The following is a 26,599-nucleotide window of genomic DNA, read 5'->3' as shown; positions in this document are numbered from 1 at the left end:
AAACAAAGGTGACTGTATGCAGACACTGAAAGACTTTATGGATGCTCTAAAGAACAGAGAAGATGGAGATTACAGTAGTCCACATTGTAGGAGAGAACTGGAAGAAGAAGGAATAGAGGAAACTGCCAGCTTACCTAAGAACTTGTAAATACTAATGACAAAAAGAACATGGAGGGCCAACCCTGAGTAAGAAGAATGGCCTACTAAGCAACATTACCACAGGGATAAATTGGAAGAAGGGTCTGATTGAAGGAGAAGAAAAACAGGCACATGTTACCTGCACTGATGATCAAAACAGAAATAAGCAGAAGGCGGTAATAAGAAAGAATCAGGTTTAGAAATAGCAAGTTTCTAATGTGTAAAACAACACATTTTTCAGGAAAGAAAAGGAAATATCAGAAAAAAGAATGGTCAAGGAAAGGCCTGAACATGCCAGAATGAAGGAAATAAAAGTGGTGTGACCTTTCTCTTGTGGTCTAATATCCACTAGCCATCACAGACTGACACACACAAACACTTACTTCTGAGAGATTTTAAAAGTAAGAAGACACTATTGAGGTTCCATCACTCAGACTGGAAAGTACTGATGAGCAAAAAGGGGTATAATGTGACAGTTGACAAGGTTCTATATAAAATTTTGCAATAAATATAATTAAAAAAAAATCCTGTAATAATTAGAAACACAGAGCTGAAATTTTTTAGGCGTAAAAGGAAAAGAGTGTGAAAGAAAGTGGTGGGCCTCCTGGGGGTCAGTAGAGCTGCTACTCATACTTCATATTGTTCAGACTTGAGTACAAGATTAGAGAAAAGTACTCTCTGGTTTCAGTAAGAGGTTTTGCTTGGAGGCAAAGGCAATATGTCTGCTGGGTTTTAAGAGACAACAATCCAAGAAACGGCAAGTTAGAGAATGCAAAAAAATAAGCTAATAATATGTATGCAAATTAATCTGTGGTAATTCTGGTTCTGTAAACCATAATTTCTATTACAATTCCTTATCAATGTAACCAGCAGTACTTAAATGAAAATAATTATTTTAAAAATCACATTAATAAGGGTATTGTTTTGCCTTCTGTTACATGTTTTTAAGTTTTTTCTACTACCCTGAATACTGATGAAGATGTGTAGATCTAGATGTTTCATTTTCCAACTGAGATGGAGGTTGCATAGTTACCCGAACCTTTGTGTGAAGGTGGCAGTGAAACATATTATTTCTTTATTATTTTGGTTACTAGAAAATAACAGATCCAAGCACAGCACTTGTGGAAGCAGCGCTCCACTGTATATAATCCTAGATAAGTATATAATCTGTACAAAGGAAATGTCCACTCAAATAAGCTTTAAAACAGTATTCATACAGAGATATTGTTCAATAGGAAAAAATCCATTAACATGATGCAAAGAAAAAGCAAATCATGTTCTCTCAATAAAGGGACCAGATAAGATGCCAGTTATTGATTTAGTCTGGGATACTGGAATACTAAATCTTCTTCTGTACCAAGGCACAGTTCATCTTTTGGAACTCCCATGGTGATGTATTTTTATGTTTAAAAAATATGAATCCTATTTAAGAGCAATGACATAACCAGGTTTTCTTTAGCTACTGGGAGAAATTACTATTTTTGCTGAAATTTTCTTGCTTAAATATTGTCTTTTAGATTTAATATTTCTTTCCATTTGTGTCCTCCAGGCATTGAAGCATTGTTACTTTATGCCTTTACAGTGTGATTTGATGATACAGACCTTCTAATTCCTCCTTCTATTTCAGAGCTTCTTTCCTGTGTGTATAGGTGTATGGTATACTATTGTGTGAAATATTTTCAAATAGAAAGGTCAGCCTGTCACTACACAATGGTGGGATATAGAAAAAGGACAATGACTGAAAATGTCTTCCCGAAGTCAGTCAGAAGAGTGCAACTGTGACCTTGGACCCACAAACAACATTTCAACCGTAATATTAATCAACATAATAGCTATTTCCCCTGTGCTGCATGTCACAAGAATAATAAAATAGTTTTTTGTGAAGCATGAGGTCAGAACCACCCTCTAATAAAAACTATTCAATTGGGTAAGTACTTGTAGGAAATTCGAGAGACTACATTTCCTCTGTTTATGGTCATACCAAGAGGTTTCAGAATGAAGTGGGTCTCCATGAGTTGGCAGACTTATGCATTATTAGCACCAAAAAAAAAAAAAAGTTTAAAATGGTGCCCGACATGCTGAGGCATTAGCACCAAGCTTCCCATATCTGTTTTTTTTAAAAAAATAAGGTATTTAGCAGGAATATTGCAATGTATCTGCAAAATAGGAATAATCCCATTAGCACAACATATGATTGATTCTTCAAATATGCCAGATGAGTATACCCTATTTACAGTAGACAAAACCAAAATTATGCACATAGGTAAGAATTCACAGATCCCAAGCTATCTTTTTGAGTGTTCCTCTAAATTATTCAAATATTATCATCTAATCCATAAAGCTGCAACATTTTAAGAAGATACTGTCTTCTGCAGCTTGCTCTGCTCCTCATGTAAGAGCTTATGTGGAAATCTTAGCCATGCAGAGGGGACCAGAGATGCAAAGACTCTATTTGAAGCTGCTACTGGATTATTCAGAGGTCATTTGTCAAGGTACTGACATCTGAATTAATGTGATTGGATTCTCAGAAATGATACCTTAGAAAAGATAAAAGACTGACTAACACAAAGGGTTTTCTAGATCACAAAATACTGCCGGAAAGCTCATGCAGAATATCAGAGCAATTCAGGAACTGGATAATTTTGAGCACACTTTTAAAACAGATTATGTGGTCAGGATGCAGGACTGGTCAGGGGAGACAGATGTCAAGCTGACACTCACTAGGAATACAACGACTCAACTGATGATAATTAAAAAAATGAAAAAGTGGAGTTAGCTTGCAACATGATACTCTATATTCTTCTACCTGTAACTGTACCTCATTCCCTAAAGAAAGTGGAAGAAAATCAACACGTGATCTAATGTAATTGCTGTCTGGGCTACATACTTCCTTTGTAACATTCCCAGTCTCGATATATTATATTGCAGTAAGTACAGACAATTGAAGCAATGAAAAATATTAGTATCAATTTTTTAGTATCTGCAATTTTTTAGTCTTCCATTAGCATATTCCTACCATTGTTGGGTCATGCAACCAAATTAGCTTTTTTTAATCTGTGGTCTTCACAGATTAAAGAGATATCTAGTGTTACCTATATTAACTGGTCAGAGAGAAAATAAATTGTGATTTCTAGTAGCTCTATATATTTGATTTATATTTGATTTTCAGTTCTTGAGCTCTTAGGTCCTATTTGGGCCATATTTTTATACTGTGTGATAGAAGTGCTAAAAACATAATAAGAAACAACAGGGACTCTAGAAGGAGTTTTAAGGAAAGTAACAGGGATATTCCAATATAATTGTGAGAGCTGGTAATAATTAAGTTTAATTTTCTGGAAAAATAAAAAAAGGGAATGTAATTATTCTTGGCAAGCCACTCTAATACTCTTTTAGAATGTTATTTACTTTTGAATTGAAAATAAAGTGTACTAAGAATTCTATTTTTGCTTTTTTGTAAATTCAAAATTGAAAATTATTTGACAACTGCATGTCCCCCTCACAAATGGGTAAGCATGTAAAACTATCCTCTAAACCCTTCTACTTTCTGCCTTCAGACATAATTAAATGATTTTACATGCTTAAATCAATTATTATCTTGTGCACATTAATAGGATACAACTGCTGAGAAAACCAACCAAAACAAACACATTTATCGAAATTCAGTATTAAAAACCCCCTTAATTTCTGCAGAAATTATCTTTTGGTTTTGAATGATTCCAGGTAATTTTAAATGCAGTTTTCATTACAATGCTTCATTTTTTTTTTTTCAATACAGATATTTAGGTAGTATTTATTGTTAAATATTTTCTGTCTCTAAAGGAAGCAACTCTGTTGAGTAAAAACTGTGTCTAAAAACTTAAATCAACAAATATGGAGTCTCACTTTGTTACTCTAAAATCAGCCACAGAGGAAAGGAAAGGAAAGGAAAGGAAAGTTCAAATGCACAACTTTACACCGCTGCCAAAATACACGAGCTCTATCTCAGTGAATTGAGTCAGTTGAATCCCACTGTGATGATGGAGTTCAGGCTGCAAGAAGAGTTCATGTTGGGCTGAATCTGCAGTACCACCCTAGAATGCAATGTGCAGTATCTGTTCTGTATTCCCTTGGGCTGGGAATTTATAGCAAACAGTGCTTTTGGGAACAGTGTTAGCAACTGAAATACTGCAGCATAAAGTGCCCTCCCAGTAACTCTTAGCTACTGCCTTGGTGCACACAGATAATAAAAATAGAATCTTGCTTGTTCATCTGAAGTAGTTTCTGAATTCAAGTGATTGTAAATAACTCTAAGTTAAACCTGATGGTCAACTGCAAATCTGAAAACAAACAGAAACAAACAGATATTTACCTCAGAATTTCTAGCTACAGAAATCAGCAAGGTTTTTGAGGCAAGAGGAATTTCATAACAAGATGTCAAAACCTCCTTATCTTAGAGTGGGAGCAAGTATTTTTTCTTCTTTAAAAGCTAGTGTCTGTAGAATAACATATATAACATTAATTTAAGCACATTGATAAAACTAGAAGAAGTGTTTTAATTGCAGCAAATGATTTTTGACTAAACGACTAGCTTATCCTTTTTTTCAATTTATTTATTTATTTCCCTTAGGTCTCTTTTTTTTTTTTTAACACAGTATGAACTGTTAAACAAAGACCTGAAAATCATATGTCTTGCCTCTGTTCTGAGGAAAAACATTGCTGTGTTCTGATTTATGCCCTATTTAATATTTGTAGCTTTATCAGTGCTACTGCTGTGCATTCTGCGGTGACTTAGCCTGACTACACCTTAACCTCTCTGTCACGTAAAACGAGGTAAGCTAAACTTCCCTCAATTTTGCAGCTTGCCTGAGTCATTCACTTTAAAATTTCTATTCAAAATTCTCATATTATTTCTGAATGACAGAAATTTGAAATGTAGCAATTTTTTAAATTTAATTTTAATTTCTTATTTCATTAATTGCCGTACTTATACTTTTAATTTTTCCCCAGTCAAAAAATCAGTTTATTTAATGACATTGTGCAGCAGTGTCCAATACTAACACACACAAACTGTTGCAAACCTGATTTCTAGTATTAAAAATGGGTAATTTTGAGGAACTTGCACAAGTTCATGGCTCTTGTGTTGTAAGCATGTGCATGACTGCAATGAGAGGACGTGTAGGTGTATGTACTCAGCTGCAATCCCTAGGGTGAGGGAGCGTCTCATCCATGTCTCCTGCACTCTAAAAAGTTTGGGTGGTCATGAACGGTGTTGCCCCTTGGGTTAACAAGGGTATCATGTCTTACTTACTGAGCCTGGGTGGCCACGTACTTAACACCCTTTCTCAGAGTGATGAAAGTAAACTCTTCATTTTCCATGCAATCCTTCCATAACCAGGTGACTCTCCCAGTTAGTCTATGATACAGACTACACACCGCAGGCAATGTCAAAGCTCAATTTCTTTCTGGTGGTCAATTTCACTAAGAAACAAATTAACAAAGAAACAATCAATTCCCAGTGCTCACCAAAACCCTTCTCTTCAGTTTACCACAACAGAAACTCAATATTGCTCTGCCAGGACAGCCACCCTGGAATCTGTTTCCCCCTCTTAATGACCTTCAGCTGTCTGCCCTTCCCTCACGACCTCCAGTTTCTGGCAGGTGCTATGGGGCGGGGAAAGACTTCATCCAGAACTGTTAATCACCTCCTCCCTATGTGCTTTGTTCAGCTGACATGCCCTACTGGCTTTTATTTTTCATTGCCTTGAAGGGTGTAGTGCCAAGGTCTGTGACCTCATTTAAAAGGAAACAAAAACCAAAGCCTTCTCCATGGTAAAGGTAAGTGGAATAGGGCCATGTTAGAGACTCCTCTGGCATCATGATGCAGCCCTTCTGGAGAATGTAACCTGTTGATTGGTATTTACCAAGCCTTTAAGAAAGTGTGCAGTAGAAAAGGATACAGTACACTAAAGCAATAAAATTGATACATTCTAGAGGCTACTTGGTTTTACCTCTTGTCTTTTCCAGTGCAAATCAGACCTCTGCTACCTTACTCTCTGCTTATGAGAATAAGATGGTACTTTCTTTTCATTGAGTGAAAAGCAAATTGTGCTAGTGGTAGAACTCCAGGCCTGTACATCAGTGAATCTAGGCTTCCCTGCTGACCTTTCCCAGCTCCGCTTTTTCAAAATCAGCTAATTCAATATGAATAGGCTTTTGGGGTTTTTTTTTTTTACAACCAAATGTCTGTCTGTTCTCTTTGTTATGGTGGGTGATCCAATATGAGATATTACTCTCCTTACAGAACTTTCCACTTTTATTTCCCCATTTTTCCTATGACCATAATTATGCTATTATATACAGCTGTCGCAGAAGTGGAAAGAATCTCCACTGCAGCCCTGACTGCATACACAAGCAAAAACTACCCAACCAACCCAAACTCAAACCTACATCACAAAACTTCCAGAAACTTTTACTGGATGCAAGTATGTTTTGAATTCATTGTCTAAACAAGATCAAACATGTTTCTAGGGTTGTAATATGTTCTTGAGAAACACAGAAATTTGTAAAATATTGAGGACATTGCCAAAACCTGCTAGAAATAATTTCAGCAATTTTGACTTGTTTTGTTCACTTTAGCTGACAACCATCTTTCAAAAAGTACCTGTTTGATGATGCTGTTTCCTAAAAATTACTAGTGACAAACATGAAGAGTCAACATAAAAAAATCCAAGGAGAAATGCAAATTCTTTAGTGTTTCAAAAATACTAAAATCAGGCTAGTAAGGACATTTTTGTTTAAATAAAACTGAAAATGCTCTAGTATGTACTTACATGTCTTTACCCTAATAATGAAGTATTGAGATTGCCACAATGGATGGAGTAACTTTATATTTCACATTATGATAAGGAAAATAAATATACAATCAGAAAAAAAGTAATTATATGATAGGACTAAATGCAACATGTTTGTAATACGAGCGTTTCAAAGAAAGATGTGGAATTTCCCAAAAACAAAAAAAAGTCCCAGCAAACAAAAAATAATTTTTGCTTCTGTCACCAAAGCAACTTGGGGAGCACTTCCATTTGTGTAACATTCAGAGGAACTGTAAGTGAGTAAAAGCCATAACAAATAGGTTTCAATGGTGCAATATATTTCTAATAGATGTTGCTTAATTTTTAGAAAAAGTGAAACCCAAAGGGAAAAGAGTTTTGAAAAAATTTAGCCTAAGAGTGTCATGGATTTGATGACTGTACATGCAGGGGTGCCAGACTATGAAGACTAGGGAGAAACATAATGTATGAAATACTCTGATACAAGTCAATGTCTCCCAATTCACCAAAACTTGCCAACTTCACATTTTAAATTTTCTCAGATATTCTAAGGATTATCACAAATACTGTTTGGGTTAAAAACTAGAAAATTCGTATTTTACAGAATAAGCTTATGAAATAGCAGGGAAACAAATGTGATGTTAGTTAAACAATATACAAAAATATTATGTCCTTAAATAAGTATCTTGTTATGGGGGAGTGTTACTTTTGGGTTTATTGTGGTAACATGTTGTGTCTACACAAATGTAAATACACAATTTCTTTTTTAAGGTTCTAAAGATGTAAGGAATTGCAGTCTGCTGTTTTGTGCTCTGTCAAGCTTTGAACCTAGCCCCTGTAATGACTGAATCTTCTCAGCTCAACTTTGAATGACCTTGTACTTGGAAAATGTTTTTAAATCCTGTTTACCATTGTAGCTGTTCAGCAGTTAATCTAAGCACATTGTTTTTTAAGTAAGGTTAGCTTCTTGTTGCCCAAGTGTAATAGGGAACAAACGGTCAAGGGGACAATGATAAAAATATTAGGAAACAGATGAAAAATATAAAAAGATGGTTACTAAAAGGCAGGGATGTGGAAAAAGTGAAGGCTACATAGAATCATAATGACTGGACAGTGAATTTATGGTAGAAGAGAACTAAGAGATCCTAAAAGCAAAGAAAAACTTTAAAATGTAAACATGTTAGAATTGACATTTTCATCATATGAATATTTGAACATTTAATAACACACAAAGATAAATTACAGGAAGTGCAAGATCACAAATATGAGATGACACAATACACAATGAGTGATGAACTATAAAAATTATAAAGGCTGTTCTAAGGAGAGATGTGGTATTGATACAATAATTGTTGAATCTCCTTAATTCTCCATATAACTAGACAGAGAAGACTCAAATGCAGTCTCCCACCTTTTTGATTACATTTATAATTGTGCAGACAATACTTACAGTAATAGTAAAAATTTTAATTGAAAAATTATGTGAAAAATCTTGGCATTGAGTACTGTATCCACTCTCTGCTTCTGAGAAGGGCTCCTGGACATCAATGTGACAAAAAATCATCTTGCCAGGTACAGCTATCACCAAGCATGCAGGAATCTTTCTGCTAGGGCCACAGGTGGAAGGATTGGACATTTTAATATATATCCTAATTCACATGGTGTGAAACCTGCTTGCTTATCTGTACGCACACATCCACACAAAGAGTTTTATTTCTTGTCACAGTGGTACATTCAGGGCAAGTTTTCTAGAAACCATGCAAAAGTTACAATGTAGAGGAAAAGAAAACATACTTCTCTACAAAAACAAGTATAGTATTTCCGTAATAAGATACTGACATTGGTGAAATGCGATTTCTAGGTTAAAATATATTCTGACCATGTTTCAGCTTCTTTCTCCATTTGTTTGGGAGAAAGTCTATGCTTTTTATGAGTATTTTGCTTCCCATGTAGGCTACACAAGGATTTGCTTTGGCAATGCTGTTGAACCCTTTATTACAAAACTAGGTACTGTGCATATCTGGATCTTAAACAGAGTACATTTACATAGTGGCACCAGCCAAAATATTTCACATATTTGTAAGGGTCAGATCTTTGAAGCCTTCCTTTGCTTTCAGTTATAAGCACTGAAAAGCAACTCTGGGAGTAATAAATCTGAAAACTTCCTGTCTGAGAAACAAGTGTGCTCATGCATCCTAAAACACTATCAAGACCTAATCTAAACCCAGGTCTCTGACTCTTTGTCTTGCAGTTGTTATTATTTAATTCAGAGAAAAAAGAAACAAACAAAGAGGAAAAGGCATGAGACATGAACTCAGGTGTGTTGGAGCCTCAGCACCTCGCAGAATACCCAGAAACATGTCATTACCCCACCAGTGTCTGCGGGTATCTGAAGGGAGGGTGTCCGTGGATGGATCAAGGTTCTGCTCGGTGGTGGCAAGCAACAGGACAAGAGGCAATGGGCAAAGACTGATGCACAGGAAGATCCACCTGATGATGAGGAGGAACTTTACTGTGCAGTAACCAAGCACCGGAACAGATTGCCCAGAGAGGCTGTGGAAGCATGGCTCGCTGGGATACTCAAGAACGATCCTGTGCCACGTGCTCTGGGATGACCCTGCTTGAACAGGCAGGTTGGACCCGATGGTCCACTGCGGTTCCTTCCGGCCTGACCCATTCTGTGAGTCGGACCTGTACCGTTCACATGCAAACATCTAGGATCTAAACACAGGCGGGATACATGTGCTCCTACGGGTAAGGAAGCGCATGGATCTGCTGGATTCCCAGGCATTTCCAACATCCCTCGCTCAGCACCTTGGCTGGACAGCAGGCGCGCCCAGCCCTCGGCAGGCGGAGGCAGCGCGGCGCCTCACCGACCGCACCCCGCCCCACTCCGGCACCCGCACGGCGCATGCGCGGCGCCGCGCCTCGGGCGGGCGAATTCAAACGTGCCCCTCGCCCCTTCTCCTCGCCGGGGTAGCGGTGGAACTGTGACGTCATTGCACCGCGTCCTCTTTCTTCCCAGCAGTTTCCGGCGCTCGCCCGTGCCGTGAGTGCGGCGGAAAGTTTTCATTTTCGCGGTTCACGGCGTCGATTCTCCCCCCTTTCCCCCAGGCGCGGGCGGGCGGGGGCTGCTGGAGCCCGCTCCGCCGGGCGCGGACCCTCCTCTCCCCTCGCCGTCTCCGCGGGAGGAGCGGCGAGAGGCTTTCGGCGATGGCTTCGTGGGGCTCGGAGGCGGCGACGCAGCGGGTGGCAGAGCTGGAGGAAGAGCTGCGGGGTCTGGCGGAGCAGCTGAGCCGCTGCAAGGTAGCCTGAACTCGGGGCGAGGGCCGGCCCGGGGCTGGGCGGGGGCGTCCCGCTTGGGGCCGCGGGTTCGCGTCTCGCTCCCGGCGGGCAAGGAGGAGGAGCAGGGCCGCGGGCGCCCGGCTCCTCCAAGACATTAATTAAATCGTGCTTGGGCCCTTGCTCTGGATAAAACCACCTGTCCTGAAGCTGTTTTGTTCACCCTTCCAGAAGCCACGGTTCGCTTGAATTGAAATAGTAAAAGTCCCGAGGTACTGCCGTGTGCAACTTCGGGGGAGAATGAACAGGCAGAGGGATTTTAGAGAATTTTAACTCTTGGAGAAACCTTTGGAGGTAATTTCATCTCTCCCGCAACCTTGCATCAGGATTAAATATACCCAGGCTGTTTCTGGGAAGGGAGGGCTTAATGGGTAATTATGGGTGTACTTTCAAAAGCTCCTCCTCTGTGTCTTGCCTTGTGGCCTCTCTTCATGGGTACATTTCCCTCATTTTTCCAGTTGGTCGTTCATCACTAATAGTTAGGTGTGGTTATTAAAAAATATAAAAACATTGGTAATGTGATATCTTGTTCTAGAAATCAGTGAAAATTCTCTGCCAAACATGGATTGCAAGAAAAGTATATCACAGAGAGGGAAGTGACACCTAATGCTGCAGGCAGCCAAAACTGTATTTTCACGTGGCATGTGGTCTGGTTAAAGCCATGAAGGCCTGGGCTGATGTAGCGATCAGAAGAAAGCATCCATCTGAAAGTTAGTAGAGGTTTCCTGCTTCAAGCAGCATTGATGCATATGACAGCTGGTGTTGGATTCCTGCTGTGGGTAGGATCAAGACTTCTTGAGAAAACATGTTGCATAAAAGATATGTGGGGAGAGGGAGCTGTCAAGTGAAAATCCTGCTTGGAAATGCTGAACAATGCTAAATGTTTAGGGCATATCTTCAATGTCTTGTGAGAGAAGTTAAGGAAACTCTCTATAAAGATACAGTGTACTATTCCTAGTATTCAGATGTGTGCTATCAGACAAAATTTGGTGGAGGCAGAAGGAAGCCCTGTGCTCTGCTCATTTGCTAGTTGAACATAAATTGTGTATTACTAAAATCTTACAGCATGTAGTATTTTTGAAGAGCATTATATGTACTAGAAATGTTGAAGAAACAGTGCAAATCTGAATTTCTAATCACTTCAGTAACTTGATGTGTATAAATTGTAGTTAAGCATCTGATTTCTCCTCTAGATCAATTTCAACTACGTGTGCATTTCTATTTGTTTCTTGATGAACACATTCCACAGGTGTTGAAGTTGGCAAAGTATTTTGAAATGTATTTATTTTAAGTTTCTTGCATATTATCTTGCCATTCTTGGGTTTTTGTCTTTTACCAGATCAGATAGCTTTCTTTGAGGAAAGCAAGCAAAAAATGAACAGGAAGGTAGTTAGAGCTTTTGAAAACAGAACTCGGTCTGTAATCTCTCCATCTCTAGGTAGAATCTAGTATATATCATCCTTCTAACGAGAGGGGATGCATGTGTTCAGGATATATTTCAGATTAGTAATAAAATAAAAAAGCAAGTGAAGCATCATTCACTAAGCAGAGATCCTCTGAAAGTACTGCAGTGTAGACATCTACATGCTTTACCATTTTACTAATCCATCAATACATTTGACATGTTTAAGCATGTGTATGTTACAGAAAGAAGGGGGAAGCCAGATTTTAATACATAAAAGAGGTGATAGCCTCATCAGTTAGGCTGGTTTTTTAGTATAGCATTTCTCTAAGGTTATTAACTTTATAAAGAAGTTTTGTGAAGATATTCTGAATTGGAATGGGAACTAAAATGGCCTGATTTACTGAATGGACTTCAGTAAAATTCTTCAAGTGGTTTGAAAGTCAACTGATGGAATTATTTGTAGATAGTTAATCCATTTTAAGGTTATATTTAATATGAAAACTTTGTGTAAAGGCAAGTCATTTGAAAGCATAAATACATATGGGTAATGTTATTTTTGTGTTTTTTCTAGCATCTTTTCAATTGAAGTATAAAGTTGTTGCTGACCAGCTAATTTCTTTAGCATAATGTCATTTAATCTGCTGTGGTTTGCTTAATTTCCTTTAGATCTAAGAACTTCTTTTGTTTCTGTGCTGTCTCCTAATATTTGCATGTCTTGTTAATCAGAATTGTGAAACCATTTAAGTTGGAACGGCATTCTTGAGAGCATCTATTGCACCCAGAGATTAGATTAGATTGCCCAGGACAGTGCCTAGTTAACTTCTGGGTATTTCCATTCCTGGAGAATGCCACCTCTCAGAACAACTTGTGGAGATGTATCACAGTAAAAGTGTTTCACTTTGTATTAAGATTTTTCTTTGTCTTCTGTTCTATGCTTTTGGTTAGGGCTGTGTCTTTCATAGCATGCCTTAGCAGACATTTTGGATAGAAAAGTTATCTAAGTGCCTTTATAAAAGATGTTAGTGAGAGGGTGTTAACTTTTTACCCAGCAACTGGATAAAATTGCCAAGCCTTTTCCCTTTTCCCTTTCCCTTCACAGGCTCATAAAATGCATTTCTGAAAAAACCTTCCCAGCTGAAATCTAGTTTAGTAGTTTAAGGGCGCATCAGAACTAAAGGATTAGTCTTAAGTATTGGTTGAGGTATTAGCCTTTTGGATATTTTTTTCCCCCCAAAGAAAAAAATACATTTATCAAATGATTGGGGCTAAAGTTTTGATTTGTTCTAAATGGAACAGTTTTAGCAAAAGATGTATCTATCCAAAAGTGATTTAGCATCTGAATAAATTATGCCATGTTTCTCTTCTACCTCCTGCTTGGACTTTATATTCATTGTCATATAAACTGCACTTCTGAAGTTAAATCTTTTCTGGGAACTGGAGCATTTTGATAGGGGTCTATTGGCTAAGTACATGGGAGCCTACTTTGGCTAGTGAAGCTCCTGAGTCTGAGTGGAAGTATTGTGCATGCTAGCTTTGCTCTAACCTCAGGTATTCCAGGCATCTGCTTATGGATATTTTCTATGGCAGAATTCTGGAGAACCTGACTCTTCTAGTCATCCAGGGTGGTGGCCTTTATGTTCAAAACAATGTTCTTATTCACATTTATTCTGGTTTGTTTTTTGTGGTTGGTTTTTTTTTTTGTTTTTTTTTTTTTTTTTTTTTTTTTTTTTTTTTTTTTTTTTTTTAGTAGTAACAATTCCCATAAAGTAAAGGTGCCTACAAAAGTCATATGTGCTATTTTTAATACTTCTGAGTTTTTGTGTGTGTGTTCCTTTTTTTATTACTTTCTAAAGCTGAGGTTCTGCTACTAAGTCTTGACTTCTGCAGCCAAAGTGGGGTAGTATTTAATATTTCCTTTAATATTTCCTCCAACAATTGTAGGATTGTCAATAGAAATAAGCAAGATCTTGGAGTGGGGCCTGTTAAAAGCGCAATTTTTTTACAGCCACTCTGTGAAAACTGACATTGACATATAATTTTGTGGTGAGAAAGCAAAAGCCAGATTTTGTCATGAGAAAGCCAAATTAAGAAGATAGTCCAAAACTCCCAGACTGTTTACTGAGAAGCCTTGTATAAAGCTAAGGAGGTGTACCTCTATAGTATGCTCTTTTGGGAAAATTATGATTATGTCTGCAGTAAGACATTTTGTAATTATTTTTAATTTCAGTGGCTCTTCTTATTTTATTTGAGAATTACTTGAGAAATAAAGTTATGGTTCCTGAAAACAGCTGAAAAGAAAACAGAAAATTATTTTTTATTTTCAAATTTTTTGTTTTCTTTAGCACCTTTTTACATTTCTGTAATGGGCTTGACGTTATTGGAGGGCAGTGAAAAGACAAAGGTCAAATAGTAGGTCATGTCACATCTTGTCTCTATTACTTGTGCTAACTGCTGTATTCTATTTCAGAGTTTTATACTACTGCCTACCACCTCAAAATATCAATGTCTTCAGTATCTATGTTCTCGTTATTCTCTCTGTTATTTCCTTGGTGTTGAAAAGATCTGGCTCCATTTAATTTGCCCTTGTGATAGTATCTTTTTAGGGGTGGAGCAGATGGATATGCTGTTTTTGCAAAACGTGATGGCTCCTGGTATAGGAAATTAGTCTGCTTTTGTTTGCTTCTGTTTTTTTACTTGTGCTTGTTTTGATTTTTGTGTTGTTTTTTTTTTTTTTTTTGGGTGGAGGGGGGGAGGATTTCAGTAAGGGGGATGGTGTATCTCTGGAAGCTCATTCTGTGGGTAGAATTTCTGAGCCAGGATTACTTTCTTTAGCTTTATGTGCTTTATTGAGTCTTGTGTATTTCTTTAAACCACCTGTTTGGTCTGTAGAGATTCATAGCATATTCCTGGGTGTCCTGTAGGGAAGCCTCTTGTGGTGAAAGACAGTTTATTGGGTGTAAAATAATATGCATTGCTAAATTGATGATTGAGCTTTCAGTCTCTTTCTAGAATAGACACTTTCATGCCCCCCTACTCTGTAACTGAAGAGATAGGAAGAGTTCTTTGATGGGAAACGGCATTAAATCCCTGCTTTGAACAAGACAGTGATTCTGGACAGGATTTTCCATGTTAAACAGTGTCCCAGATTGATGGTAATGCAAAAAGATGGAAGAAGCAAGCACATTATCTTCTGGTTTTACTTATGCTATTGGTGATACTCACAAGACAAGTTTGATTTGTTTAGTTTTATATTTACCATCCTAGGATCTTTCTATTCATCAAAAATGCTGTTTCGAATTCAAACAAGTGTCTTAACAATTTACCCACTATTAGTTTCAAAAAAACCAAGACATCATCAGTCTTCATTTTACTCATTGCAGCTTTTTGATTTCAGAGGCAATGGGGCATATCTTTCTGCTAAAATGATACTGCGTTTTCCTTCCTGAGGACTTTCTTTTCTAACTTTATGGTTCTACCAAAGCTGAACTACTCTTTATCTTTTTTTTTTTTTTTTTTCTTTTCCCTGCATAAAAATACATGTGTTATTTTCAGGGAGGTCTTGTTAGTGTTGTCTTCTGTAGCTCATATGCCTCTTCTGTCAGTGATAGTTATAATGCCTAATCTTCTACTGTATTAGCAATTAAGTGTGCCATTGCATGGTACTCTGTGCAGCCCAAAAAGTAGAGTCTGCCAACGGGCAGCAGTCTGCAGATCATACTATGTATGGTTTTTCAATTTACAAATGCAGTTTATCCACTAAAAATACATAGTTCGTCGTTAGTCAAAAAGTTGGGAGGTGATCAGTAGTCTGTTAAAGGTTCTGCTGCAACAAATTCTCTGGTAGCATTTCAGCACTTTTATCAGAAGTTGCTAAATACAAATGAGGAATAAAGAGAACTTCCAGTAGTTGCTGCTGCTTTTGCTTGTGTTTATTACCAGGGATTGGAAAGAAATCTTGAAGAATTGACTATGTGTATCTCTAGGCATTTTTGGGTAAAAGAGGATCAAGAAAGGTGGCTGCTGCTTTGTGGGAAGTGAAGTGGCAGAGATGTCTATCACTTCCTGACTTGTTTCATGCTGTGTTTCCTGCTTGTTGTGAAAAGCTATGCATAGATCCATTGTGGTCTTTATGTCCTGTTTTATAGTGTGCTTGAAGAAAAATAACAGTTCTTTGTGGGCAGTGGAACTGTCTAGTTTTGACCACTTTCTGTGTCCATTTGCCATCATTAGCACTGATAACAGAAAACATTTAATTACATTAGTAAAAATGGGTGTATTTATTCATTCATTCTGGAGCAATTTAATATCCAGCACACCCACTGAAAATAATGTAGCCATGACATTATTGAGTTATATATAGTTTTAACACCCCCCTCCTTTATTTACAAGTAAACATGAAAAAATATTAACTAACACACCAAGACATTGTGTTGCTTCATAATAGCTGACTAGATGTTGCAGATGCATGTTGATGGTACAGAAATGTTTTAAAATCAATATCTGGGAACTGAAAGTAAAAATAAATTTAAAAACCTCAAAAAAACAGAACACTAAAACACTGTTCTTCCATGGTGATGTATTTTTATGTTGACTTTGTTCTTGTCCATCCAACTTTGTGACCAAAATTGAAATTTTTGTAAATTACCAGTATGAAAATTTGAGTGTGTCAGTATTTCTTCTAGAGAAGCAGTCAATGTTCATCCTGTTGTTTGAAATGGAGCAAAGTATTTAGTTCTTCCATTCATTAAATGCTAATTTCTTTTATTAGTGATTAAGTCAAGACCACATATTTATTGGTGCCAAGGGATGCCAGCTGTTTAGTGCTTCGGGTGTTTTTTTTTGTTATTTTATACTCTTATATTTGCCATAAGGACGGTAAATCACATGAGTCTGATTAGTACAGGTGTTGTTAGTAAAGGCCTTACTCTTTTTGTATTATATACGGAAGTAGTGTTGTTGAATACCTAAGTTTATTTTCTTCTGCTATTTTACTTCTTGCAAATTTTAGTTAACTGCAGTGAAATTTTTTTCTATCTGGTATTCCTTTTGAAAAACACTGGTTTAGAATATAGAAGTAAAACTGAAGACTAACTAAAAGTGAGACTTTTAGATAGTCTTAAAAAATAACTAAAAGTATATTTTTGCGCTTCATAAAGTTGTTCCCTATTCACAGTATGTCTGTGTGTGAATATTTCAGATTGGCCCAGCATGTCAGTGGGAATTTAAAATTTGGTGTAGAGATTACAGAGTCATAGAATAGCTTCACTTGGAAGGACCTTTAAAGATCATCTAGTCCCACCTCTCTAGCCAGGAATGTGTTTCAGTAGGTCATGTTAATTAAAACCCTACCCAAGATGTCTTTGAAAGCTTCAGTGATGGGGAGCCTGCAGTCTTCTTCCACTGCCACACCACCTTGTCCATTTTCCTTATGTTCAATCTGAATTTATACTTAATCCAAATTTAAATATTTTTAAATTGAAAAGGATACAATTTAAAATTGTTAAACCTTTTTCTGTTACTTGAGACATTGGTAAAGTCTGAATTTCTTACAAGCGCCCTTGGGGTATTGAAAGGCAGCAATCAGGACCCTTGTTTGTATTTTCCAAGCAGCACAAACCCAACTGTTTCATCCTTTTTTCACAGGAAAGGTGTGAAAATGCTTCTGATCAGTTTTGTGGCCCTGCTATGGACCTGTGTTGATATGGTTTCTGGTGCTAGGGTCTACAGAGCTGGACACTCCAGGTAGGGTCTCACAACAGCAGACAAGAGAGGGAGAATTGTCTCCTTTGACCTGGGGTGGGCCCAGGATACAGTTGGCTTTCTGGTGTAAAAGTGCATGCTGCTGGCTCATGTTCAGCATTTTGTCCAGTAGTTCATGCAAGTACTTTTCCTCTCAATCAATTCATCCCACAGTCTGTATTGATAATGGGCTTTGCCAAACCCAGGTGCAAGACCTCTCACTTTGCCTTGTTTCACTTTTGAGATTTTCAAGCCTGTCGATGTCATTCCTTCTGGATGGCATCCCTTCCTGCTGGTGTAGAAACGGCAGTGCTCAGCTTGGTACTGTTTATATAATGAAGATGTAATTAGGAGGATGTTAAATATTACTGGTTTCAGTATAAACCCTGGAGTAGCACCACTTATGATAGGTTTCCATGTGGACATAGAGCAGTTAACTGTAAACCCTCTGGACAGGGACATAGACCCTTACTCATCTAATAGTGCATCCATCAAACTGTTAGTTCTCCAAATAAATAGCAAGAATGTTGTGGGGGACTGTATGAAAGGCTTTTTGGAAATGGAGGTAGGTGACATCGAGAGCCCTTCATTTATCCAATGATGTAATCACAGGCATGGTTTGCCCTTGGTGAAGTATGTTTCCTGTATCTAAGTACCCTCTTGTCATCCATGCTTGTCATAGTATACTGGTTTGAAAGCAAGCTAGTGAGACATTCCTAGTCAGAACTACAGTTTAATTGGAAAATTAAAATACAGGTAATCGTACAGAAACAGTATCAGGACACTGATACCCTGTTGGTCAGGGTGATGATAGCAGTCCGATTAAATGGTGGACGTGGTTCTGTCAAAGCAGTGATCCTGTAGAAGGGTCTGGTCTTTCTCTAAAGGTGATGGTTTTGTAGCTCATGTCCTCTGGGAATACAGTAGGTAGGGCTGCCCATGGTGTTCCAAATCTCAGATTATAGCCAGGTAGGAATGTTTGATTTATCCCTGTGGGCACAGCATCTCACAATGGGACGGTGTAATTTTTGAGTCATGCAGTGAGGCTTGATGGCCCGTTAGCAGAGATAGCCCCAGAGGGAATTATCAGGGATGAGTCATGGAGGAGATAAGAAACACTGCCACACCTGTTTTAACAGCTTATGAAGATGGTAATAAAATACATATTTTACATTGTAACCTAAAACACATAGCTTCCAGAAGGACCTGTTTCATGATTTTACTGGGCAATATGGATTGGTGGTTCCCATGACCTTTTTTACTCTTTTTAAAAAAAGACATGAAATTCCCTTTCCTGGGGACTTTGTCTGGCTGCTGTAAGATAGATATGAATGCAAAAAATACCTGTTATGAGAACAACAAACCACTGCTTTTGTCAATAAAGGAAGTTGTATTTTATGTGCAGAGATTTAGGCTCTTGTAATTTTTCCAGATGCAGCAAGGAGACCTCTAGAACTCACTTTGATGTGTATGTTTACCATCTTGTTACAGATTCAATATGGAGGAATGACTGGTTGTAGCTGGTCTAGTGTTCCCATCTAACTATTTTGGTTTGGGAAGGAAGTATGCTGTTCTTGAAGAATGACTCCCGATGGTGTTCTTGTCCTTTGCTGTTATTGAGAGTGCACTGTTTCAACTATTTGAAGTTTAGCTTGCAGCTTAAAAAGTATGCAAGTATTCTCATATTTCTCCACAATTTTTGTCCAGAGGATTTGGAAAATACTACAATGCCATATCAGGCACAGTTGAAATAATCGACTCAAATTGCACTTGGTTAGTCATGGTAATACAGAGTGAATATACCCAAATGCATACATATGATTATATTATCTGTAAAATAAAATTATTTATGCATTCCTGTACTCTTGAATGGATTAAAAATCACAAGTGCATTATGATTGTATTAATCCAGAGCATTACATTTAAACAAAACTAACTCTGAGAGCTGCACTGAAGCTTTTAAATGATCCTGTACTCTCAAGTAAGTGATAGAATTGTTACAATAACTCTGAGTTGTAGTGCTTACAGAAAGCAGTTATGTGACTTGGAAAATTCATGTCCTACCCAATTCTGTGTATCGTCTGTGTAAATGACTTCTATGACTGCAGTTAGTTTTAATTGAAGTAGTTTAAAAAGTTATACTCACTTTTCCTATCCTTGATGCAGAATGGGATTAAAAGAAAGCTTTTGATTTCTCATATTTTCTCCTTTTTGAGAAGATTTCCTACATTCATCAAGTGCTGCATGTCTAATATTGAGTACTCAGAAAAAAGCAACCGCTGGTAGAAGGCTGTTCTAGTGAATGAAGGGAAACAGAGCATCCTGTGTGCTCGCTGAAGAAGAAAGTAATTTACTTTTTGCTATTCAGTGAGGGTGGCATTGTGTGTGGTGGGTCCATGTCTGTCTGGTATGTTCTGTCGACGAGTGAATTGATGTTTATTTTTGTTCCTTCCTCCTGTGATGGTACTGATCTGCCTTCAGTGATGTTCCTTTTTTTACTATGCCGTGGCCAAGGAGTACCTTGTATTTCTTGCCAGTTGATGCCACAGTAAATCAGTTATTTATGCCAGTTAAGAATATATAATGAAATTACTCAATTAAGTTCATTGCTGTCTTTTTGTTATGCTGATGAACTAGTCTGAGAGTATGCTGGTTAAATCATGTATAAGGACAGCATCTTTAGTATAAGTTGGGTGATATTTTTGCTTAGAGTGCTATTAGGGCATCAGCATTGTAACAATGACACTATATTATTTTATTGTGCCTGTTGGCATTCAGCAGAGTAATGAGTAAGGATTCACTTTCTAATGGAGTGCGTGTTTGAGGGTGTGTGTGCGTGTATATTTACCCACAAGTGTTAAGTAAAGCAGTATACTACATTGTCCCTTTTTGAATCAAACATATGTTTGTTGCGAGAAGTACCAACACGGACAATATAACAGTAATTTCTTTGAACAGAAAAGTATGTGAGAAATATACGTGAAACTTTTTTTTTTAAATATAATGCATTTACATGTTGATTGTTTCACTTATACTGCAACATTAAGGAATTGAGGGGATGGGGGAAAATACTCTTTTTTGTTGATGATGTCTGTTAAAAAAACACAGTCAGTCTGGTCAAGTCACCTACAGCCCTCTTACAAATTTCTACCTGATAATTAGATGTTAAGAATGCATACTGTCTGTGAATGACTTTTGTGAACTTGAAAATAATACAGTATTATTTTAAGAGCTTGGTGTGTCTAAGGTTCTAAGTTTTCTTGTAAGTTACTGATCAGTCTTCTGGAGACTTTTTAGGTTGTTGAAAAGCACAGCACCTCACAGATAGATTTTCTAAAGAGTAAGAGTATTTTTGTTGCGACTACTCAGCAGGCCATGGTTGTACAGAGAATACCTCTTATTTAGGAATGTAATATGGAAAACTGGAAAACACAAAGAAACACTGGCACAGTGGGTCAAGAGAGTCTGAACTGACAGTATGCAGCAGTGTAAATTTAAAAATCTTGTAAGACATAAAGAAAGAAACAAGTTACTTGCACATGAAGTATATATATATCAGCTTGATAAAATACTTCAGTTGTTTAGTTGGAAGTGTACTAGTCTGTTCTAGATGTTTGGGGAGCCCAGAACACAGACAAAATTTTCTTGCAGGTTTTTTTTGGTGCTTATACCAGCCAGCCAGGTTATTTCATGCATTCCCCCCTCACCCCCCATGCCATGTAGTATTTTGATTGCCAGACAAATTTTTCCAGCCTGACAATCATGTGTTTTGAAATACTCAATTCATAACACAGAAAATTATCATTATGTAATTGTTATAGAGTTCTTAGTAAAAATTATCAGTAAACCAATAGCTCCCTCTGTCCTCCCAACTGCTTTATTTTCCCACCTGGGGATAAGAGCTGATTAATGAACTGAAATGAGAGTTTTTGTCCTGTGTTTTTGTAGCGATGATTGCAGAGGTGGGAGTGCAGAAGAGGCTGTTTGGATTGAGTCTGAAGAGGTTGGGGTTTATGTTTTACTTTTCTGGTCTAAGGGTATTGTCTTCTGTATTTGAGAAGATGAATAATAATAAGTGAATAATAATTTGTAATGCTGTAAAGATTTAAGGTATGATAGGAACACTTAACAATAATTAACGTCCTTAGAAATAAATACAATGAAACATCCAAAAGAGTACTGATTTCAAATTACAGGTAACTGAGATGCTTGATATATGAATTTGTTTTAAAGGGGGGAAGTTTTTCAGTTTATCCTTGTTCTCAACACAGTGCATGATATACATCTAATCAAAAAACTAAACTTACTTGTAAATGTAAAACCCAAACTGTTATAAGTAAATGTAAAACCCAAAGTGTTATAAGTATATAGTTTCTGTGAGATTAAAAAGGAAAAAAGATACTGCTTATTTTCATACGTTTTATTGCTAGTTTAAAAGTTTTGCTTTAGAAAATTCAGTATAATTACTTTAAAAAAAAGATTGCAGATAATTCTCCTTGATAAAGCTGTATAAAGATATTCAAAAGATTCTGTGGTTCTAAGTTTCCATTAGACAACTGCAATATTGATACGGTTTTAGGTATTTTTGATATCAAATAGCCAGTGAAATAGTTATTCTTGGAATTCCCTTCAAAAAGTCAGATAAAAGGTTTTGAATAAGGATATTTACCTTTCCTGGCTTGTAAGTCAGAGGCATTCTTAGTTTTTTGATTTCTGCTGATGTTTTATAAATTCAGAGCTTCACTTGAAAGCAAACACTCGTGCTGTAGCTAGTTATGCCTTGTAATATTTATTAGCGACTTATCTTTTTGTCAGTGTTTCTGAGTTTGCTCCTGTTAAAAATCGGTAAGAAAAAATCCAGTTTACTTTGCAAAGAACACATTTAAAGCCTGGGGTAGTCTGCACTTCTTTTTGTCTTTCAGTATGATGAACTACAATCACTTTAACTGTAGGCTGAGGGGAAAATGTCACTTTTCAGAGAATACACAATGTTCTCCTTCCTTTTTTCAGAGTATTTTTGTCCTTTCATGAAAACTTGATTGCAGGGTAAACATCTTTATCTGGCATTAGGTATGTTCTAAGTAATGAGTAATTTTTGCTAGCTTTCAAATGGCATCTGTATTCTGCCTTTTATATAAGATCTCAGCTTTTCAAGGTACACTCTTGCTGACCTCTTGAGCTGTTAACGTGCACTTGAGTAGGCTGAATGTTCTTTGGGTAAGCTGAAGATTGATACATCCCAGGCCTTGACAGCTGCAGTGTTTTTCTGTGCCAGCTTCAGACAGTGTAAGTAAGCAGTCTTTTTTCCACAAAAATTGTTTGGCTCTCAGGGCCATGCAGGGAAAAGCTTTACCAAGTCCATGAATTCTGCCAAGAGCTTAAAAAGGCTGTTTACACTTCTTTTCATCTTAAACCTTAATAATTTCTAACTCATACTCATTCCATTATACAAAATGCTTAATTAATCATATTACTGAGATTTAAATGAAATAGCCATTAAAATGTTTGGCATGTTAAAGAGAAGAAATTCACATATAGTAACGCAACATTCTTTGACAATTTCTTTGTAATACTTTGTTGCAATAATGAAAAATTTTGTTAATTTCTGTGTAAGCTTTCCTTTTGTGAAATAAAGGTCTCATATTTTTAACTTTGGATGAACTCATGGTTTTTTTGTTTGATTGGGTTTTTCTTTACTGCTAACATTTGAAGATGCATTTGTGTCCTTATTCTTTTGGCAGAGATATACTTAGGCAGGACATTGCTTAGTTTTGTGTGCATTAGAGAAGTTAAAGTACATATTGGGTGCATAGTGAAAGGCATATGATGATTTAATTTAGCATATCTGTTGATATATTTGCAGCATTTCTTTATAGTTCTGTGTATGCTCATACATAATTTGCAGTAGTAACTTTAAATATCAGTTTGTCATCGTCAAAAATAAACAGCATGTATTGAAATATCATTGTTTCGCAGTTTTGGAAATTCTTGTGACCTTTCGCTTACTTCTGTAGGATTTGTGAAGGCTTTGGTTTATGTTTTGTGGTTGTGGTTGTTGTTATTTGTTTATCATTTAATGGACACCTATTAGCCTGTTCTGTGTAGCTGTTTCTTTGAAGTTTGTTGAGTGGTCATTCAGTATTGATTGTTGCAAAGAAAATTTTTTATTTTACAGTTAGGATGAGTTTTTTAATGTCGTTTCATCTACTGTTCTTTTAGCACACATGGAACTGTGCTAAAAGTTACTGAACTTAGTTATGTAAGGAGTGGCAATTTCACTGTCATGAGTACAAATTTGTGGCTGATTTTACTCTTCTTTGGACAACTTAAAGTAGCCTGTTTGTGGAATAGTTACAGGTTAAATTGAACTAAACTGCTTGTTAAAAGAGATAGTTTGTACCTGAGTGTTTGTGTTCTCATTAGGAATGTTTGTTGAAATTTCGTACAAAGGGACATTTTGGAAAATTTAGGTGGAAATTCAGTTGTCAGAGGCTCAATACATGCTCTATATTGAGCAAAAACTATGGGAGGAATGTGAAGACTTCCAGCTTATTGTACATATTTGTACATATATAGTACATATTTGTTTATTGGTAGCAATTCAATACCTATTGCTGTGGTTTTCCATTTTTTTTTGCTTTTATTTTGTAACAGAGGAAAGCTGTGCTCAGAAGTATTCATCTGAAAGTTGAGTGCTATTCCATGTTCTTGGATTGTTGAATCTTAAACTGTTTCCCAGCTGGGACCAGGAATATATATGAATCTGCATGGTAGGACAAAAGGCAGACACGCCTGCTTGTAGGGAGTCTCATGGTGTTTGATAGTGCTTTTTAGATTCATATGGAAGCCCAAGGGCCTCAGCTCTTCTAATATATAAAAAAATAAGCAGAAAACCCAACAGCTACCTCTGTGGTTTTGTATTCGGGACAGTAAAGGGGAATGTTAAGGAAGCATGCTCATAAGCAGATCCAAGACTTTAAATAGATAAACAAAATTACCTAAACATAGCTCATGAAGTCATCAATCAGCATAATAAACTTTTGACTGTTTGCTTGACTAAGGATTTCTGAGTGTTTTCAGGTAGAATACTATTAGCACTTTTTTCTATTGGGTCTTCTCTCTGCTGTAATGATTTTGTGGCCTTTGGACTGATTTCTTAGCGATTTATGGTAGTTTAGTATAAAAGACACAGTGAATTCTGTATGAAATGTAAATGCTCAAACGCTATTATCATGTAATTCCTGCTCTCCATATTTCTGATCAGTTGAGCAATTTGAATTAAAATTATTCTAAAATTGGAGTAGATGCAATGGTCTATTCCTGTTATTATGATTCATAGATTTCCTTATACTATGCAGCAAGGCTGGTGAAGGGTCTAGAACACAAGTCCTCTGAGGGGCGCTGAAGGAGCTGGGGTTGTTTAGCTCGGAGAAAAAGGAGACTGAGGGATGACCTTATCACCCTCTCTGACTGCCTGAAAGGAGGCAGTAGCCAGGTGGGAGTCAGTTTCTTCTCACAGACCAGTGACAGGACAAAATGACACAGGCGTTAAGTTGTGCCAGGAGAGGTGTAGGTTGAACATTAGGAAGAATTTCTTCACAGAAAGAGTGATGGGGCATTGGAATGGGCTGCCCAAGGAGGGGGGGAAGTCACTGTCCCTGAAGGTGTTTAAGAAAAGACTGGGTGTGGCATTTAGTGCCATGGACCACCTGACACAGTGGTGTTTGGTCACAGGTTGGACTTGATCTCAGAGGTTGTTTCCAGCCTAATTGGTTCTGTGAAAGTAGTGTCATTTAGGCTGGAAGGACTACTGATTTAATGTCCTTTGAAATACTTAAAACAAATTTACATTTTAGTTGCTATTGTTTAGAGAGGTTTAGTCTGGTTTGTGGCATGTTTTTTGTGTGTTTGTTTTGTTTGGTTGCTTTCCCCCCAACTTACCAACATAAACACAAGATTTTTTTTTGATGTTAAAATAACTCTGAATCCGGCTTCTGTGTAGGTCCTAATGCTTTTTGGAAGCCTGCAGCAGTTGTCCAAATCTGAAAAACATTTTTATTTTTAATTCTGTTTCTGCCTGAGTAAAAGCAGTAGGTCATGCAGGTTCACAGTCTACACACATTGTAACTCTTCAGGTGACCTGGCAAGGCATTTCTGGGAGATGGTGTCTTTTATTCAGAGGACGTGAAACAAGTGCACTCTATTCATAGTCTTTCCCACTCATACAAGTTCAAGTATACTAAATGTGTAAGGCGATAGGGTGAAATTAGGGGTTGTACTTTTTTATTTTACTTAGTAATCCAGTTAATATGGTGCTTAGTGTTTCTCTTTTAACTTAATTCTGAGCTGAAAGTTAACCTATTTTTAGCACTTGTACTGAGCAAAAACTTGGATACTGATACAAAGTCATTTGAGCTACTAATTATCTGGTGTTCAGGTTTTGTGTTACCTTTCTTTCAAAATAAATGTAGTGCACCATAATCCAGTTAGTTACTGTTTACATGCAGCAAGGTCACTTGCAGTTTTGAAAAGAAAGCTGACACTAGTAACCTAATTTGATTAGAGAAGGATTGTGGTATTTTCAGGTGTTTTAGAAACATCTTGTTTCTCTCTTCTTTTTGAACAAAGTTTTTTGGTAATTGTTTGATTTTGTTTGGAAATTCAAGAAACATAGGTAGCATTTTAAAAGCTGTGCACAACCTATGAAAGACAGTTTAAATTTTTCTGCTTTTAAGAAAAAAAATAACTCTTTCTGGTGTAGTGCATTTTGCATAAGCTGATAATGGTCTTGAATTACAAGATCTTTTGGGCACTTTGGTTTTTAACATTTAGGTTTGACATTAGGAAGAATTTCCTGTCAGGCACTGGAACAGGCTATTCAGGGAAATGGGGGGTGTTGACATCCCTGTCAGTATTTAAGAGCTGTGTAGATGTGGCATGTAGGGATTAGTGGTGGATGTAGCAATATTACGTTACTGGTTGGATGCCTTGACCATAAATGTCTTTTCCAGTCTAAATGATTTTCTATTTCCAAAACACTAGTAGACATAGCTGCACTGTAATTATTTTTGCCTGTTGAATAGGCCTAGCTGCCAGTATGGTGTGGGTTTAGCTTATTAGTTCCTAATTTTATATTAGACTGTTTCAGTAGGTCTCATCCTAGTCT

The 26,599-nt window shown here is 37.1% G+C and overlaps 1 protein-coding gene across 1 annotated transcript in view; it reads left to right on the top strand.

The window, feature by feature from the left end:
- Positions 1–21,383: 21,383 nt before the first annotated feature.
- The window catches only part of CNTLN (centlein), a 169,599-nt gene continuing 164,383 nt past the window's right edge, over positions 21,384–26,599 (top strand). The window contains 1 exon segment of the mRNA XM_041416473.1: positions 21,384–21,436. Coding sequence (XP_041272407.1) covers positions 21,384–21,436 — 53 coding nt within the window.

This window comes from Onychostruthus taczanowskii, unplaced genomic scaffold (assembly GCF_017590055.1).
Source record: "Onychostruthus taczanowskii isolate IOZ18803 unplaced genomic scaffold, ASM1759005v1 scaffold52, whole genome shotgun sequence".
Lineage (NCBI taxonomy): Eukaryota > Metazoa > Chordata > Aves > Passeriformes > Passeridae > Onychostruthus > Onychostruthus taczanowskii.
This window is presented reverse-complemented; position numbering and strand designations above follow the sequence as displayed.